This window comes from Falco cherrug, chromosome Z, assembly GCF_023634085.1.
Source record: "Falco cherrug isolate bFalChe1 chromosome Z, bFalChe1.pri, whole genome shotgun sequence".
In the NCBI taxonomy this organism is placed as follows: Eukaryota; Metazoa; Chordata; class Aves; order Falconiformes; family Falconidae; genus Falco; species Falco cherrug.
This window is the reverse complement of record NC_073720.1, coordinates 5,923,413-5,938,520: the sequence shown is the minus strand read 5'-3', so window position 1 is coordinate 5,938,520 and position 15,108 is coordinate 5,923,413. Positions and strand designations below refer to the sequence as shown.

Genomic DNA, 15,108 nt, shown 5'->3' with positions numbered 1-15,108 from the left:
CAGTTGGCCTAGCACGGTGTGTTGAGGCACGGGGTCGGACTGCTGGGAGGCTCTGCAGTGATGGGCCCAGGATACCAAAGAGGAGGCTTTGCAGCACCAAATGGTGTGGATTGTCTTGGCCTAGATCCAGACGTTGCTGGGAAGGGGTCTGGCCAGTGTTGGAGGGCAGCTTTCAGAGCGGGGAAAGTTGGAAGCTGGTGACTTCTGGCAATAGCCATAAGACCAAGTGGCCCCAGCTACAAGTGCAGAACAAGTACCCAGCTCTGGCCACTGAGAAGAACAAGCAGGGCTTTATCAGAGCCAGCTGAGTTCAAACCTTGTGTCTTCACAGAAGAGAAAAGGATTGTGATAGTTACTGGATACAACCTCCACCTGGCGAGGGATGCCCAACCTGCTGACTTGCTCTGATAAAACCTCAGCAGCTCTGGTGCTTGCCATGAAGCTAGGATCCAAGATAATGCCAAGGCTTCCCCAGCCCTCAAGCTATTGCAGCTCTTCCATCTAGGCACCAACAGTACTGCCAGGGTTGATCCAGAGCACGTTAAGAGTGACTGCAGAGCTCTGGGGGTGCGTGCAAGGCATGGGGACCTGGGTGGTGTCTCTTCAGTCCTACTGAGGCTGAAGGGCTTAAGCAAAGACAACTGATCTGTCAGGACAACACCCAATTGTGTTGCTGGTGTGACTAGAGCATTCACATCTGTGACTGCAGGACAGTCTCTGCTCATGCTCCAAGTACTTCAGATGCACAATAGCAAAACTGGCATAACAATACAGACATAACAACATCATAAAGAATCACTTCTCCCATTTCTCTTATTGACTTCAATTCTTTCTTCTGAACTAGAAAGTTCTGCCATGCTGCAACCATAATCAGTACTCCAAAGCTGCCTCCAGACCCAGAGTCATGTTAGAACAGCTGTTTAGTGAAAAAAGGTAAAAAATACTACGGAAAAGCCTGCAAGAAGTAGGTAGATCTTTTTGAATGAAGGTAGTTGCTCAGGAGTTACCAGCAGAATAAATTAAATAAGTGCCAGTGTCACTTATAGCAGCTGTAAGAGTGACATGTTATTCAGCAGCTTTGTGAGCTCTCATGAAGCAGGGAGCACAAATAAGAAGGTAGAAGCTTACATAGAACATATCTGAATCTTGTTTGAGGAAGTGTTTCTCATGGTCATCTGTGGTTACATAGTACTACTGTGTGTGCAGCACATTGCTATCCATGATGCTGTATAAATACAAGGGGCTTACAGAATAGTGTTAAACCGCAGGAATCACATCTCCTACAAAAAGGAGGACATCTGTAAGGGCTCTCTTGAGGAGGAGTCATCTATCACAGCAATTCGACATACAAATTGACAGGACAGTAGCCTTGAGACTTCCTCTGAATCTCAGCTGCATTATAGTTGGAAAACCTAAAGATATTCTCAATTTCTGTCCTGAAGAAGAGGGTCTGAAATGTGACCCGTGTGAATCACCATTGTTTAAGGAGAACAGTACAATGCAAGAAAGAAAAAAGAAGTGACTACATAGGGTGGAAAAGAGCAGTCTCACACTTAACACCTGTCTCTTGGGGACAGGAGATTTGCCAGAGAGACTATGCCAGCTTATGACCATGGAAGATATTCCATTTCATGCATTTGGCTAGTGGATCTTGTCAGTGATCCTTGTGACAAGGATCAGAGATCCCTTTCAGGTAATCAGTTGTAGACTCACAATGGGAGTTATAAAATGGCCATGTGTACCTCAGCTGCAACTGTCTTCTTCCTTCCCTAGCTTTTGATTTTGTGCTGGTAAAATACTCTAATAAACAGAGACAAGAGCAGCAAAGTCTGTACTTCTGTATAGCATTTGAAGGAATGATTTCTCTACCTTAATTTCCAGACTTGCCTGACAAGCTGGTATCTGACATGACTTCCTTACATCAAAGGAAGTAAGAGTGGTACAGCATGGTTGTCCAGGAGATATTTTTTTGCTTCTGGAAAACACATGGAATGTCACCCGGATTCCAATAGTAAAGTGCAATTGCATTTCACTTCTTCCACCTAATATGCTAGAATTCATTCTTATTTATATCTTTATATCAGTCCCTGTATATCCCACGTAGGGCTTAGATTTTCTGTCATGAACCGTGTCTCAAATTCTAGCCTGAGTGTACGGTACAGTTCAAGGCAAATGTAAGTATGCAGCAAGAAGCTAGGAATAAAGAATATGGAATATGCCTGGGTAGTTATTTGGCAGAACAAGTCTAATAATCCACCTGTGTGAGAAGAGGAAGATTTTGCAAGGCAAATGCTTTTTGATAGAAGCATGAGAGAGTAGACCATGAGTACAAACAATAGCAGAAATCTCTGGAAAAGATACATTGGTGGGATAATTGTTTTAGGATGGGATGAACAAAAGCAGCAGTTTATTCTTGTCTTACACACATGGCACAACATACAGAACCAGCACAAATAACTTACAAAATCTCATACACCATGCTTCCTCTCAAATAGCTTCTATTAAGTTACAACACCATAACGAATCAGGTATTTAGTTACGACAGATCTCCAGACATGGATAGGCTCCCATTCAAGGAGTTATTATTTTTGTAAGCTACTTAGACAAACAACATTTTTTTACATGTTTAATACAGTACAGTATCCTTAACAGAGTTCAAGATATTCACAATGATCATTGAATACTTTATAAAACAGCAGAATTTCTCATCTTGGTACAGGTTTACATTCTCTCCTGCCTTGTCTGGTTTACAGATGTGTTACAAGTCGTCTTTACTCAACTTTCCAAGCTAATCATTGTTTTAAATTAAAATAAAAAAATATTTACAGGGGCTTTTTAGATTTAATAAAAATGTCTTTGCTTCCCTTTCCCATTCCTACCCCCTACCCCAACCAACAACTGCCATTTAGCTGGCAGAAATATCAACCCTCAAGCTGCTATAGAAATTTGGAAAAAAAAAAAAAATGATGACGACTTGTTGAACACAAAATGAAATGTGGTCACAGCCCATCATTAATTCAAAAAGGTGGATTCTTTTTTTCTCCTAATGTCAGAATTTGTGTCCATTGGAGACAGATGACTCCTGTCATCTGATTTTTAGAGACAATGTACTACCTATAGGCTAATATACAAAACCTTCTTTTCTTTTTTTTTCATTACAAGCTGTCACACTCTCTTTCATGCAATTGCTTACAGTATAATGTTCTTTCTTTACTAGAAATTGTAACAACTCTGATCAGGTGGTACTGACTTAAACTCTCCCAGTCTCCACCAGATCAGTGTCTCCCCTTATCCATAGTCCCATTGACATTTCTGCATTGACTCACAAGAGTTTTGCTCTGTGATTGCACTTCAAACCCCATTGAAGCCTGTGGGCATCTTTGCTTTAACTTGGTGGCTTTGGATTTGCTCAGCTTGAATGTGGCTGGCAAACTCTAGCCCTTAAGCAGTTAATCAGCTTTCTTAAGAAATAAACAAATAAGATTCCTCTCCTTTACACATACAATACGCAGGTTTTTTTTTTTTACATTGAGCATTATCATAAAAAGCATGTTTATGTTATTTTGAAAATGTATTTTTACAGAAATTTATAAACACTGTTATATCAAACACATTCTCAAAAACTGGAGAAAATACCGACACAAAACCTGGAAGAGCCTCAATGGAATTCTCCCAGTACTATTTGTCTACTTGCATATTTCATATTTCAGCGTCCTTTACTGCAAACATAATTTATCCATATGAGAACAGGTAAAGTCGACAAGAAATCCCCAACAGTTTTGAATAGGACCTGGATCTGTTGTTTAATGAAAGTAATTTGACATCTAGTGTATGAGGGGTTTACCCAGCATGCCCATTGTTACCTTTATTCACATTGAGCAATATCTGAATTCCCAAATAGTCTCATTGACTTCCATGGGATTACACATGACAAAATGATGTATGTAAAAATACTGAAATGGTTTTCCACTTTTTAAATCCTTCTTATGTCAACAACTAACATCATTATATTTTTCTTTATATATAGTAATTGAAAATGATGTAGGAGTAATATTTGCAAACAATTCTGTATCAGAAATCAGCGTACAAACTTTAGGAAAGAATCTGCTTGTAGTTGTGCTATAGTTCTGACAGCCTAAAAGTCTTTCTGCTGTGACCAACAGTTTCACAGGTCTAAATGCTTTATTTATATACTTGTTTATGTTACACTTGATACTCCCCCAGCCTGGCATGATTTAAGTTTAAACCTATATATGTCACACTAACATGAAATTATTTTCCCTTACCACCATGTTATTTTTCCTTACCACCACCAATTTTCAGTACGATCAGTAATAAACATTAAAGCATATAATCTAAGTGAAATGGACTTTTCAAGTAGTTTGTCTAACATAATATTGGATGAATTATAATGCAAGCTTGGTTTCCTATCCTGCAAAAGTTTAAAAACGTATTAAACTCAGTATGTCGGGAGTAGTCATACTGGCTGTAATGGAATAGTCACAGTTCAGGAAGTTAACCAGCAGAATAAGGTTTTATTCTCTGTCTCACTAATTTTGTTTGTTCTTTCATGAAACAAAAAAAGAAACAGCTTTTTTTTTTTACTTTTTTTTTTTTTTACTTTTTTTTTTCTTTTTAAGTATTACTGAATGGCTTAAAATATAATTGGTGAAAGGTCATTGACTGCAATATCCTGTATGTTACCTCACCTCAACAGAAATGCTTTCCCATGGCTTGAAATGCTTAAAGTGTAATCCTTGCTAAAGGAAAAAAAATGCAAGCCATATCTAATCCCGAATTCTAACTATACTGTAACATGTACAGTCACCCGTAAAGGAGCCCTTTTAACAAAACAATGTATGTTAACTTGCTTAACAATTTGTAGAATGTATCTATTTTGGTCACTGTAATAAAACAAGTTATATATGTACATATTAAAAAATCCAGGTGTAAGTAATTATACAATATTTCCACACATAAAACAACTAGTTACACACGATGTGATATGTAAAGCAAATTGCTGAAAATCTCTTCAGTCTTTGGGATGATCAAAGTATAAGTAACAAAAACGTACAAATAATGATTGAATTTTCATAAAAGAAGGCTTTTGATGGAGGGGCAGAAGGAATTCCCCTCCTACTCACCCACAATCCCCATGGCTTTTACAGACTCAGCTCCTTCCCCAATAAGCCAAAGGTGAGTTCTTTTAGATCTAATGATATGTTTTAATGAGGTTTACTGGTTTTTGGTGTTTTGTTGTTTGTTTTTTTTTCATAAAACATCATCTGCTCTTATTGAAGTTTATAGTGCTTCAGAAGTTTCAGGTTATTTAAACTCCATAAGAATATGAATCTGATCCAATTATGTTAAAGTCTAATGAAACAGAAATTCCTTCATTTGCTGTAAAAATTTAGTTTACCTTCTCTTCTGGTAATTCAATCTAGTTTTTATTCCCTGACCCCCCCAAAAAAAGTCTTGTAGTTACAAGCCTGTAATTTTAAATAGCAAAGAAAAAAACTGCTCCTTGCCTATGGAAATATATATAGTTATTCAAGTTCCAACCCCTCTCTAAGCTGCTAACCATCACACAACATATGCCATTTGGCAATTTGTCTCCTAGGATATTCACAAATTTCTTTCCAGTGCTCTCCAGCTGTTCCTTCTGCTGAAGATCCCAAGGTTAACCGACCAATGACCTCATTCCTTGACCCCCTGTCTGAATCTAAAACCAAAAATTCAATGCTGATATCATCAAGGCCCTCACAAGGAATGTCAAAGACAAACAATTCATTGAACACTGCATTGGGGGTGCATTTCTTCACATGGGTTTTCTTTTTAGAAATTCTCTTCTTAGCATGGTACAGGTTCACTTTGACATAAGGGTCTGCAATGAAAAGATAAAGCACAGGTCAGCTCTTGAACAGTACTGTAAAAATTTGTTGATCTAGTTCAATGGTAATTTTCATAATTTATCAACATAATTGCATCACAATGAGGGGATATTTCAAGTTATTGAAGATGATTCATTTCATCCAATTGTGTTTACATCATGATTAGTCCCTTTAAGCTCTCTTTATGGTCATCAAAGATGTAATCAGGATAGCTGGTGAAGTTTAGGGCATGATTCATCTGATCAAACACTGATGTCTCCTTCATGAGACAAATCCTTCCTTGCAGTCCATTAACCCTAGTAACATCCTTACTACATAAAAAGGTGGTCTGAAAGTAAATTCTAATAGACTCTGACAAATATGTATCATTACATACTTATGTGTAACAGAACTCTGCTTGTCACATGTTCTACCAGTAGAGGATAATCATTAGCCTTAATAAGACTCATACAAAGAAAAGCCTCAGAAAGGAAGGATTAAGCTCATGCTGAGAGAATGGATGAATGAATGTGATTAATTTCTGTTGTGGTTCCAGCAATGTCAATTAGCTTGATTAAATTGCTTCCACCAATTTTTATTAAGCATATTTAACAGTAAACTTTAAATGTAAGGGTATGTGCGTTGTTATGATATCCACTTGACTTGGTGTCTGTGCTGTAGTACTATTGAAGAAGGGAAGGGAAAACGTCCATATATTTAGCCCTTGACCAACTTTGACTGTTTGCATTCCTCATAATTATTTAACTGTTGCAAGATTCCTTTGCTACTGTCTTCAGCAATGGCTGTATTTCTTCCTTCAGAGGGATTCTAGAAAATGCTTTAACAATCATCCCTTTCAAGTAACTTGGCATTTATTTCAATGCAAATGTGGGGCTGCTTCCAAATTCTCATAGTGCAAATATGCAGTACAAAATCCTTTCTACTAAACCTTGTCAAACAATATAGGCTATGTAAACAGCTAATAAACATCAAGAATAGTTGAATAATTTTTAAATACTTTTTTAAAAAAGTAAAATCAAACCTGAACCATGTTTAGAAATGCCAAAGTTATCAGGCTCAAATAGTTGTATGATGAAAAGGTTTTTGTTTCCTTGAGCTGACAAGAGCTTAACAGGAGTAAGGTGTGATAGAATACAACTTCAGTTTCATAGCCTATCACCCAAACAAATACTTTAAAATAAGGCTTAATGTAATTAAAATGTTCATTGGCTTTGAAATAGATATTGCCACACAAGCACTAAAAATATCAAAATCAATACTCACAAGGGGATTCACACTGTTTTTACCTTCTGTTAAGAGGATATTTTCTGACTGTTACCTCTGGCCAGCTACTAGATAAGGCTAAAATGTTCCTCTTGATATTATTAGGTCTCTTAGGAGACCTCAACACCAGGTATCAAGGAAACCAAGGAGGTTGTGAGAATGGAACAGCTTCTAAGTAAAAATAATCCCATCTTCCTAACGAGACTGAGATATGCAATTGTTTAGTTTACCCCATAGAAACACCATTTCACCATTCTCATTGTCCAAGATTTCTGTTGGGATGAGGAGGAAGTCACAAAGAAATAAGGACTGTCATGAGTGCAGCATGTTACTGACACCCAAACAGCTATTGAACCTTGCCTTGTTGATGAACAGCAAATGAAGAACTGTCTAAATGAACTAGGTCTCCAGATGTAGCATGGCTGCCTGGATCTCTTAGAAATAATTATTTTCCTATTATAGTTAGCAAGGTTCTATTGAGAGAAGCAGAAAGAACAAAATGGATAGCTTTACCCCGAAGAAATACAGTAGACAAATGTGTAGTTTGGATGTTGTACAGGGTCCAGGTGACTGCTGAGACTAGGAGGGATTTTGTTTTCAAGTTATTTTTCCCACCTTGGTGAACCTCAGCCAGACTTGGTCTGTTGAGATCAGCTTGCTGTCCTGCTGTCTTCATGAATCCTGCACTATCTTCTGTGACTTTGGGGTTGATTATTAGAAGAATGTATGCTCTCTTATAGTGGAGCAAACTTAGGCTCCATTTAGATCCTTTCTCCTTATAGTATGTGAATAAAAGAGATAAGGAGGATTTCAATGGAACTTTACTATGTAAATGTGAAAGATCTATAGCTTTGTTCTGTTGGATCCAGCATGGTTTAACTTTCTAGGTAAACTGCTATTTTTCTTCGTATGAGAAGTAGAAAGACTATTACTGGCTGCAGTAATTATGATTCAGTGGGTCCCCAGTCTACTTCTTCTTTTCCTTTTTTCAAAATAAAATCCTGTGAAATGAGAGTATCAGTCCTATACAGAATCACCAGCAGATGTGCTACTATTTGTGTAGTCCTTTGTTGTATACTGTTCTTCTTGTGTGGTTGTCTTATCCCTAGTATATTGTACACTAAATTTTATTCTGTTACTATGTTATCTAGCACTAATATCCATCTAAGTGAATTTCTAGTGTTGGCTTCAAATGGGGTTCCACTGAATGCAAAATGGCACCAGACCAGGGGAAGGGAGTGCAAAACCTGCTCCTTAGAGTATCCCAAGTATAGCTCACCATAAAGCATGGATGTTATGTTACAACCTGCTTCCAGCACTGGCATAATTCACCTCTTCACCTTGCCAAATAAATGTTAGTGCTCAGTGGGCCAAATTCAGCACTGGTGTAACTGGTTGCATTTCTTGGTGCTAAGCTGAAACAAACCATACGATGATCTCACTCAATACTGATTTTCTGTAAATAAACTAATTTTTGGTCATAAATAAAAGCCTTTAGCATCTGCAAACAACATCCCATACTTATAACAGATGGGTTCTGCTCAAGCCAATCACAAACCTCATTGGTTTCCACTGATAACAGATGTCATGTTCTTTTAACGTGATTGAAGAACAAATTTGTAAAATACATACCCTGGAAAATAAAGCATTGACCTAGATATGAATAAAATGAAGAGACTGAAAATATTAAACACACCATTTCTGCATTTATGGGATATTTTTAGTCTCTGAAATGCCACATTTCAGCTGTCTTCTGTCTGTTTCTTTTATATTCTTAGGGCATATTCATTAGTAAAACCATTACCTGATAATCCTGACACATCAGACTTAGGTAGATGCCTGGCTTTTAAAACAACCACAGTGAGCGTGTTTGTTGTAGACTGATAACAGAGAGAGATCAGTAATTCTCCACGCCCAGATGATTTCTGAGGAAATGAAAGAAAAAAAGAAATAGCACTATTTATAAGCAATTATATTGACAAACTTAAAACCAGAATTAAGAAGATTCATGAAATGTCACATAACTGTCTGCTCTGAAATGATGTAAAGGGATATAACTTACGGAGTTATGCAGTTTTACATAGCAAAAATTATTTCTCTATACTATAGTTATATAACTCTTTATGATTGGTTATCAGACTACATGAAAATAAATTAAAATACAAGATGACATGACATTAAATTCAAAGATTAGAAATGAAATCCTACATGCTGAGGAAAAAAATCTCAGTGAACAAAAAAGATCTTAAGAAAAAGATGAAAAATCCATAAAGCTATGTTGAAAGAAATATCTAAGATAAATAAATAAATAAATAAATAAATAAATAAATCTTCAGTTAAATCTTTTAAACAGGAAAGATTCAGTAAGTGAAATGTCATCCTTGACATTTCCTAAAGCAGTATAACATACATGAAATAAAGATGAGATAAAAGGACTTCTTTATGATTATTAGATTTGAATTTGCAGTTGTTTATTTCACAGAAAGGAGGAAGGCAAGGGAAACAAGCAAAAATAATACCTTATATACTAGAAAACCCAAGAACTTTTCAAGAAAATATCAATGACATAGTTATAGTTGTAATATAGTGATAGAATTGCAAAATAACAATATTAGTTATAGGTATGTTGTCTGGTAGACATTTATTTGATTTGGCAGTATGCTTGCTCTTTGAAAACAATCAAATTGAAAGGCAATACACATTCCACTTCCTTAGTAGAGATTAAGAGACGTGTGTGTGATGCATGTGCCTTTCTGTGGTTCAGCTGTGATGGTTGTAAATGATCTTTACATTCTGAAATGAGACAAGATGGTATGAAATATTTTTATCCCAGTGAAATCAGTATGTTTTGCCATTGCCTTCAGTAAGTCTTTGGCTTCCCCCTCCCCCCCACCCCCATCCCCCACCCCGTCTTACTATCCTTAGTAGAGCTGCAGCCTGTGTCACAAATCTTGAGAGAGAAGGTAGTAACAGCAATGAAGTGCAAGAACATACTACTGCATATGGTCTCTAACAGGTTCCAATTTCTTAACTAAAGACTACCTGCACTCTTCAAGAATCTGCTATAAAACCCGTGTAGCTGAAGTGAAAGATTTACATTGATTTCCAAAAGCTTTAAGAAGGAATCTTGTTAAACAGAAAAAGGGAGGGAGGAGAAGGGGGATAATATCTAAATCTTTGCATTCTTTCCTTTTAAAGTAAATTAATGTGGAGTGAGGTCTCTTGACCAGATGTAAATGGGTTCACTCAAACCTGCTGGACCAGCTGAATAAGCAAGTAGAGTTTAGGACATTAGCACTTTCTTGCGATATGCTCATTGTAATGTTCTTTATTACATTTGTGTAATTGCTTCCTCATACTGCCGTTATGAAAGCATCTCAATGACTTGCATGATAAGCTTGTTTCCTTTTCTTTTCAAGATGGTAGCAGCATTACATAAGAATCATAGCTAACACTAGCACAACACTTTTAAGGTTTAAATAAAAAACATGTTACCCTAACATTTCTTTTGATGATCTCTCTGTCCATTAGCAGCCTTCCTTCTGACAGTTCAATTCCTGCGAGGGGAATGAGGATTTCTCCAATGATGTCATCTCTGGAAAACCTGTCAAAGCTCAAGATCATAAAGTGAAGTGTTAAGTCTTGAATTTGGCTATAGGGGATCCCATAAAACGTGAAGGTCTCATCGAAAGCTGGATCTAAGGTTTTTCTCAGCACTCTGGTTTTCACCTTGTGCTTTTTCTCAGGCAGGATTGTCATTTTGATGTAGGGATCAGAGGTCATTGACTGTTCATCCATTGCTGGCAGCCCACGTGCTTCTTTGATGTTCACTACAAATGCCTTTTTCTCAAAGTTGTACTCTAAGGAGAAAAAGAGAGTTCCTAGCTTGTCTTGTTTATCTTCAGATGACAGGGAAGTGATGGATTTTAAACTGTCAGGAGATACTGAATCTTTCTTTCTTTCTGCAAAGCGCTTAGGAGACAAATTTTCAACATCTGGAGAGCTCTGGATTTTGGGGGTTGCTTTGGGGAAGTTGCCATTTAGGTCTCTCTTCTCTAGGTCAAGATGGAGAGAATTCTTCGGCATCGCTGATTTGTTCTTTGTTTCGCTTTTATCATCTGCGCCAAACTTCTTCTTACTGTTGAGATTCTCAGGGTAAATATCAACCCCCTTCAGAACATGGACAAATTTATATGGAGGGGTCTTATTTGATTTGGAAGATTTACGTTGGCAGCATATCCAAGCAAAAAGGGAGACAGAGAAGACAAGGCCAAATGCACTAAAGATCCCAACCACTGTAGGAATTTCATCTGCAAATCAAATAAATATCAACAAGCACGTAAGCAGCAATGCCTTGGACTCTGTGTGATATTTAATAAAGTAATAATTTGGTAAAACAAGCTGATACGAGATGGTAAGAGCAGCAGGATCGACAGACTGAAAGTGCTTTGCATTGTACATATTGCTCGCCACCTGCAGGAATGAATGTGTAGTCCTGTACCAAGACACGTTATTTTCTTAGTATTTTTCCATACACGGAGTGTTTGGGAGGAAGATACTATTTCCATCCTTATAGTAATAACTATTAGTAATTTCTCGACTATCTCATCCTTCTGCATGTAGTTTCTGAGTTTATATGTCTGTGAGTAATATCAGCTCTCAGAAGGATTCAGCTTTGAGATTATGGAGGTTTGTTGGTTAGATAACACAGATTCTGAAATAAGCATTACTGATAGATACATCAGCTGCTTTTCACACTGTTTCCTAGAATACTTTGTACACTTAATTAACTCATTTTTTATGGTCAGATCCCATAATTGCCTGGAGGTATCTCTTGAAAGAACTGAGTTTAATTGGAGGTTATAACACTCAACAGTTTCAATGGGAATTTCAATACTTTGCAGGGGGAAGTCTATCAAGAAAATTTAGAATAATTATATACCAAGTGTCTTTTCCAGATGGATGTGACATTGGTCAGTCACATGTGGGTCCAGAATGGGAAAAAAATTTAAGCATATTGTTGATAATCACTAAGCTTTGCATTTAAGACACTGAAGCAAAGCTATGGGGAGTTTATGGGAAGGGTCACTACTTTTTAGGAGCACATAAAAAAAACCCAAACAAACATAATTCTTTTCTACCTTAATATGAATCATATAATTAAACTGAATAAAGAGAAAACTAAGCAAGTGTTACAACCTCAATTGTCATGTGGATACATTAGTTACATATAGAGTACCATTAGCCCTTCAAAGCATGCATCGAAGGGTAAATGAGCACAACTAATTGGAAATCCAATTTTGCCCATAAGTAACATTACTAAGTGAGTTTAAACCTCCCACAATGTAACAATCAGAGCTTAATCTTTATTCCTGGAACAGTGGAAGGCCAATGGAATATTAATGGAATGACATTGTTTATGCATAAAAGCAATTATGTAACAGTTCTGATTCTCTCGATTAGCAAATTGTTCTGGATGAGAAAAGCAAACCTATTCCCAGTCTATGTATTACTAAATCAGTTTCATCTAGGTAAAAGCTGGGCAGATAGATGTGCTGCCACTATACCTTTTCTTTTTAGTGGGCTGATTAAAAAAAATAAAATAAAATAATAATAAAAAAAAATCCACAACAATACTGTTAGAGCAAAGTAGGACATAATGTTCCAGCACATAAAGGATCGGGTCTGGCTATTAATTTCTTCTGACGATATTCATGTCACTTTCCCTTTGCCTAAAAACTGTATTAGTCTACATACTTAATTGTAAGAACTTAATAAAATGACTGAAAATTATATACATAAACAAAAAGTATTATTTCTAAGTTAAGCACTTGGCTTTGAGTTTCAAGAATTCCCTGGGCTGCAACATTTTAAATATGCATGGTATAAAGGTAGAGAGCAAGAAGTAATTGAAAACTAATCAGAATACTTTAATAGCTTTTAAGAATAATTTGCACATTTGCAATACTTTTTCACGAGACTACAGACTTTTTATAATAATGAGTATTATGCTATACTTTAATTCTACAACTACTGAAAGCAGTGGTAGAATCAATTTAGTGTTTAATATCTTTCTTAAATAACTAATTAGACAGGCATGATGTCACAAGTGTGGTTAGAAACATCAAGTGGGTGGAGTAGGAAAGTAGATGCAATGGTTACTAAAATGGTTTTATATCTACAACTAATTATGTTGCAACCTGAATTTCTTGCTGTTGTCATGATGTAAATGAATTAGTTAACATTCAAGGCTGTGTATTAATAGGAAACATCACCTATTGATTCTGGAATAAGCTCTTATTTCAGTTACGTGATATAAATCTGGAGTCACTTCACTTAAGCCAATGGCATGGTCCTTGAACTAAACCACTGCTAAAGCAAATATAATCTAGGCTAGAGTCAATATTTGTAAAGCAGAGTTCAGAAACATTTCTACTTACTGCTTTTCTGAGTGAAGTTATTTATGTAGCTATTTTACCAGTGCACCTATATGACTGTTTCTGAAACTTCTGGTATCGCAGTTGATCGCCCTACAGCCAGTGTGTAGAAATGACAAAACTGAAAAGTTCATTGTTATTGTTGCTATTCTCAATGAATCCAGACTGATCAAGATGTAGCTGTTTAGCTGAAGACACTGAGATCCTGTATTTTCATTTTCCAAGCAATGTCCTTTACAAGACTATATTTCACTTTAACTAACGACAGACAAGTCTTTCTCTACAACAAGAAAAAAGGAATGACAATTATTCCAAAAATGGCTTAAACAAGGATTTTCTCTATAGCAGAGGATGGATTTACATCATTTATCTCTGAAGCCACGCTGCTTTAGCCAAGGCAGAGTAAACAACCCCAAACCTCTCTCATCTGAAAATGCACCTACACAAACCTCTTCACTTCTTCCAGTGCTTTACCGGGGGGAATGGATAGGGAGGAAGGGAGACAAGGTAAAGAAAGATAATTCACACAACTTTGGAGACTGAAGAGAACCGAGGGAAATCCGGTTCCTCCCAACAAGCTGCGTGCTGGGAGGCGCTGGGTGGCTCAGCAGAGGCTGCCTGCGTGCGCTGAGCCCGGGGAGGGGAGCAGCCCCCAGCCCCGCGGCGGGGAGCTGGGGCCGGGACGCGCTTACCGAACTGCTGGCGGCTGGCGGCGATCGGAGCCATGTTGGCGGCGTGCGCTGTCCGCGGTGCTGGAGCCGCTGTCCGCGGTGCTGGAGCGGCAGTCCGCGGTGCGGGAACCGCCTCCACGGGTGCCAAGAGAGCTGCCCGGGGTGCTGAACGCTCTGCTCTGCTGTGCCCCGGCTCTCCGCTCTCGCAGCCCTCGGGCAACAGTCTTTTCCAGCGTGGGTTTAAAAAAAAAAAAAAAAAAAAAAAAAAAAAACAACAGAGAAAACAACAACAACAAAAAAACAACAACGAAACCCTGGAACACGAGCGGTGGGGAAGGTGGAGGAGGAGGCTGCGAGGGGACTGGAGGAGAGGGGGAGGGGAAGAGTCGGTCCTCCCCTTTGCACACTGATTTGCAACCCCCTTCCTGTTTTGGCTTTTCTGAGTAGCTCCGCTCCGAGACTGAAGACGTGGTTGAAACCGAAATTGACGCAATCCTGACGCTACAGGGCTGAAATCAGCACCTTTCCCACCTCCCATCCCCCCTCCCCAACCACCACACCCTCCCTCCCTGTGTCTCCCCCCCCCCCCCCCCCCCCCGTTTCTGGGCATTGAACACACACTCGTCGATGATTTTAACTGCCCTGATGCAGGATATAAGCTCCCACCCTCCATCAGACACAGACAGTGAAATGCTAATGTCTGTGATTCAGTCAACTTGTCTAATACACGGGTGTGTCTGTTTTGCTAGGGTAAGATTTCTTTATTTACTTATTTATCCAGGATGAAACAGTGTGATAGAGATGCCAACTCAGATGGTCCAGACACCTTGGCTCCAATTGCAAGGC

At 38.0% G+C, this 15,108-nt stretch overlaps 1 protein-coding gene across 2 annotated transcripts; it reads right to left on the bottom strand.

Moving 5' to 3' along the window:
- Positions 1-2,384: 2,384 nt before the first annotated feature.
- SYT4 (synaptotagmin 4) lies at positions 2,385-14,494 on the bottom strand. 2 transcript variants are annotated; one of them, XM_055699901.1, is made up of 4 exons: positions 14,284-14,494; positions 10,650-11,464; positions 8,959-9,079; positions 2,385-5,884 (listed from the first exon to the last, which is right to left on the bottom strand). In XM_055699901.1, exons 1-4 carry the CDS (start codon positions 14,315-14,317, stop codon positions 5,577-5,579), a joined length of 1,278 nt encoding a protein of 425 aa, XP_055555876.1. In that variant the 5' UTR covers positions 14,318-14,494; the 3' UTR covers positions 2,385-5,576. The 2 variants fall into 2 exon arrangements, with proteins under 2 accessions (XP_055555876.1, XP_055555877.1); XM_055699902.1 differs by having other exon boundaries at positions 10,656-11,464.
- Between the last annotated feature and the right edge of the window lie 614 nt (positions 14,495-15,108).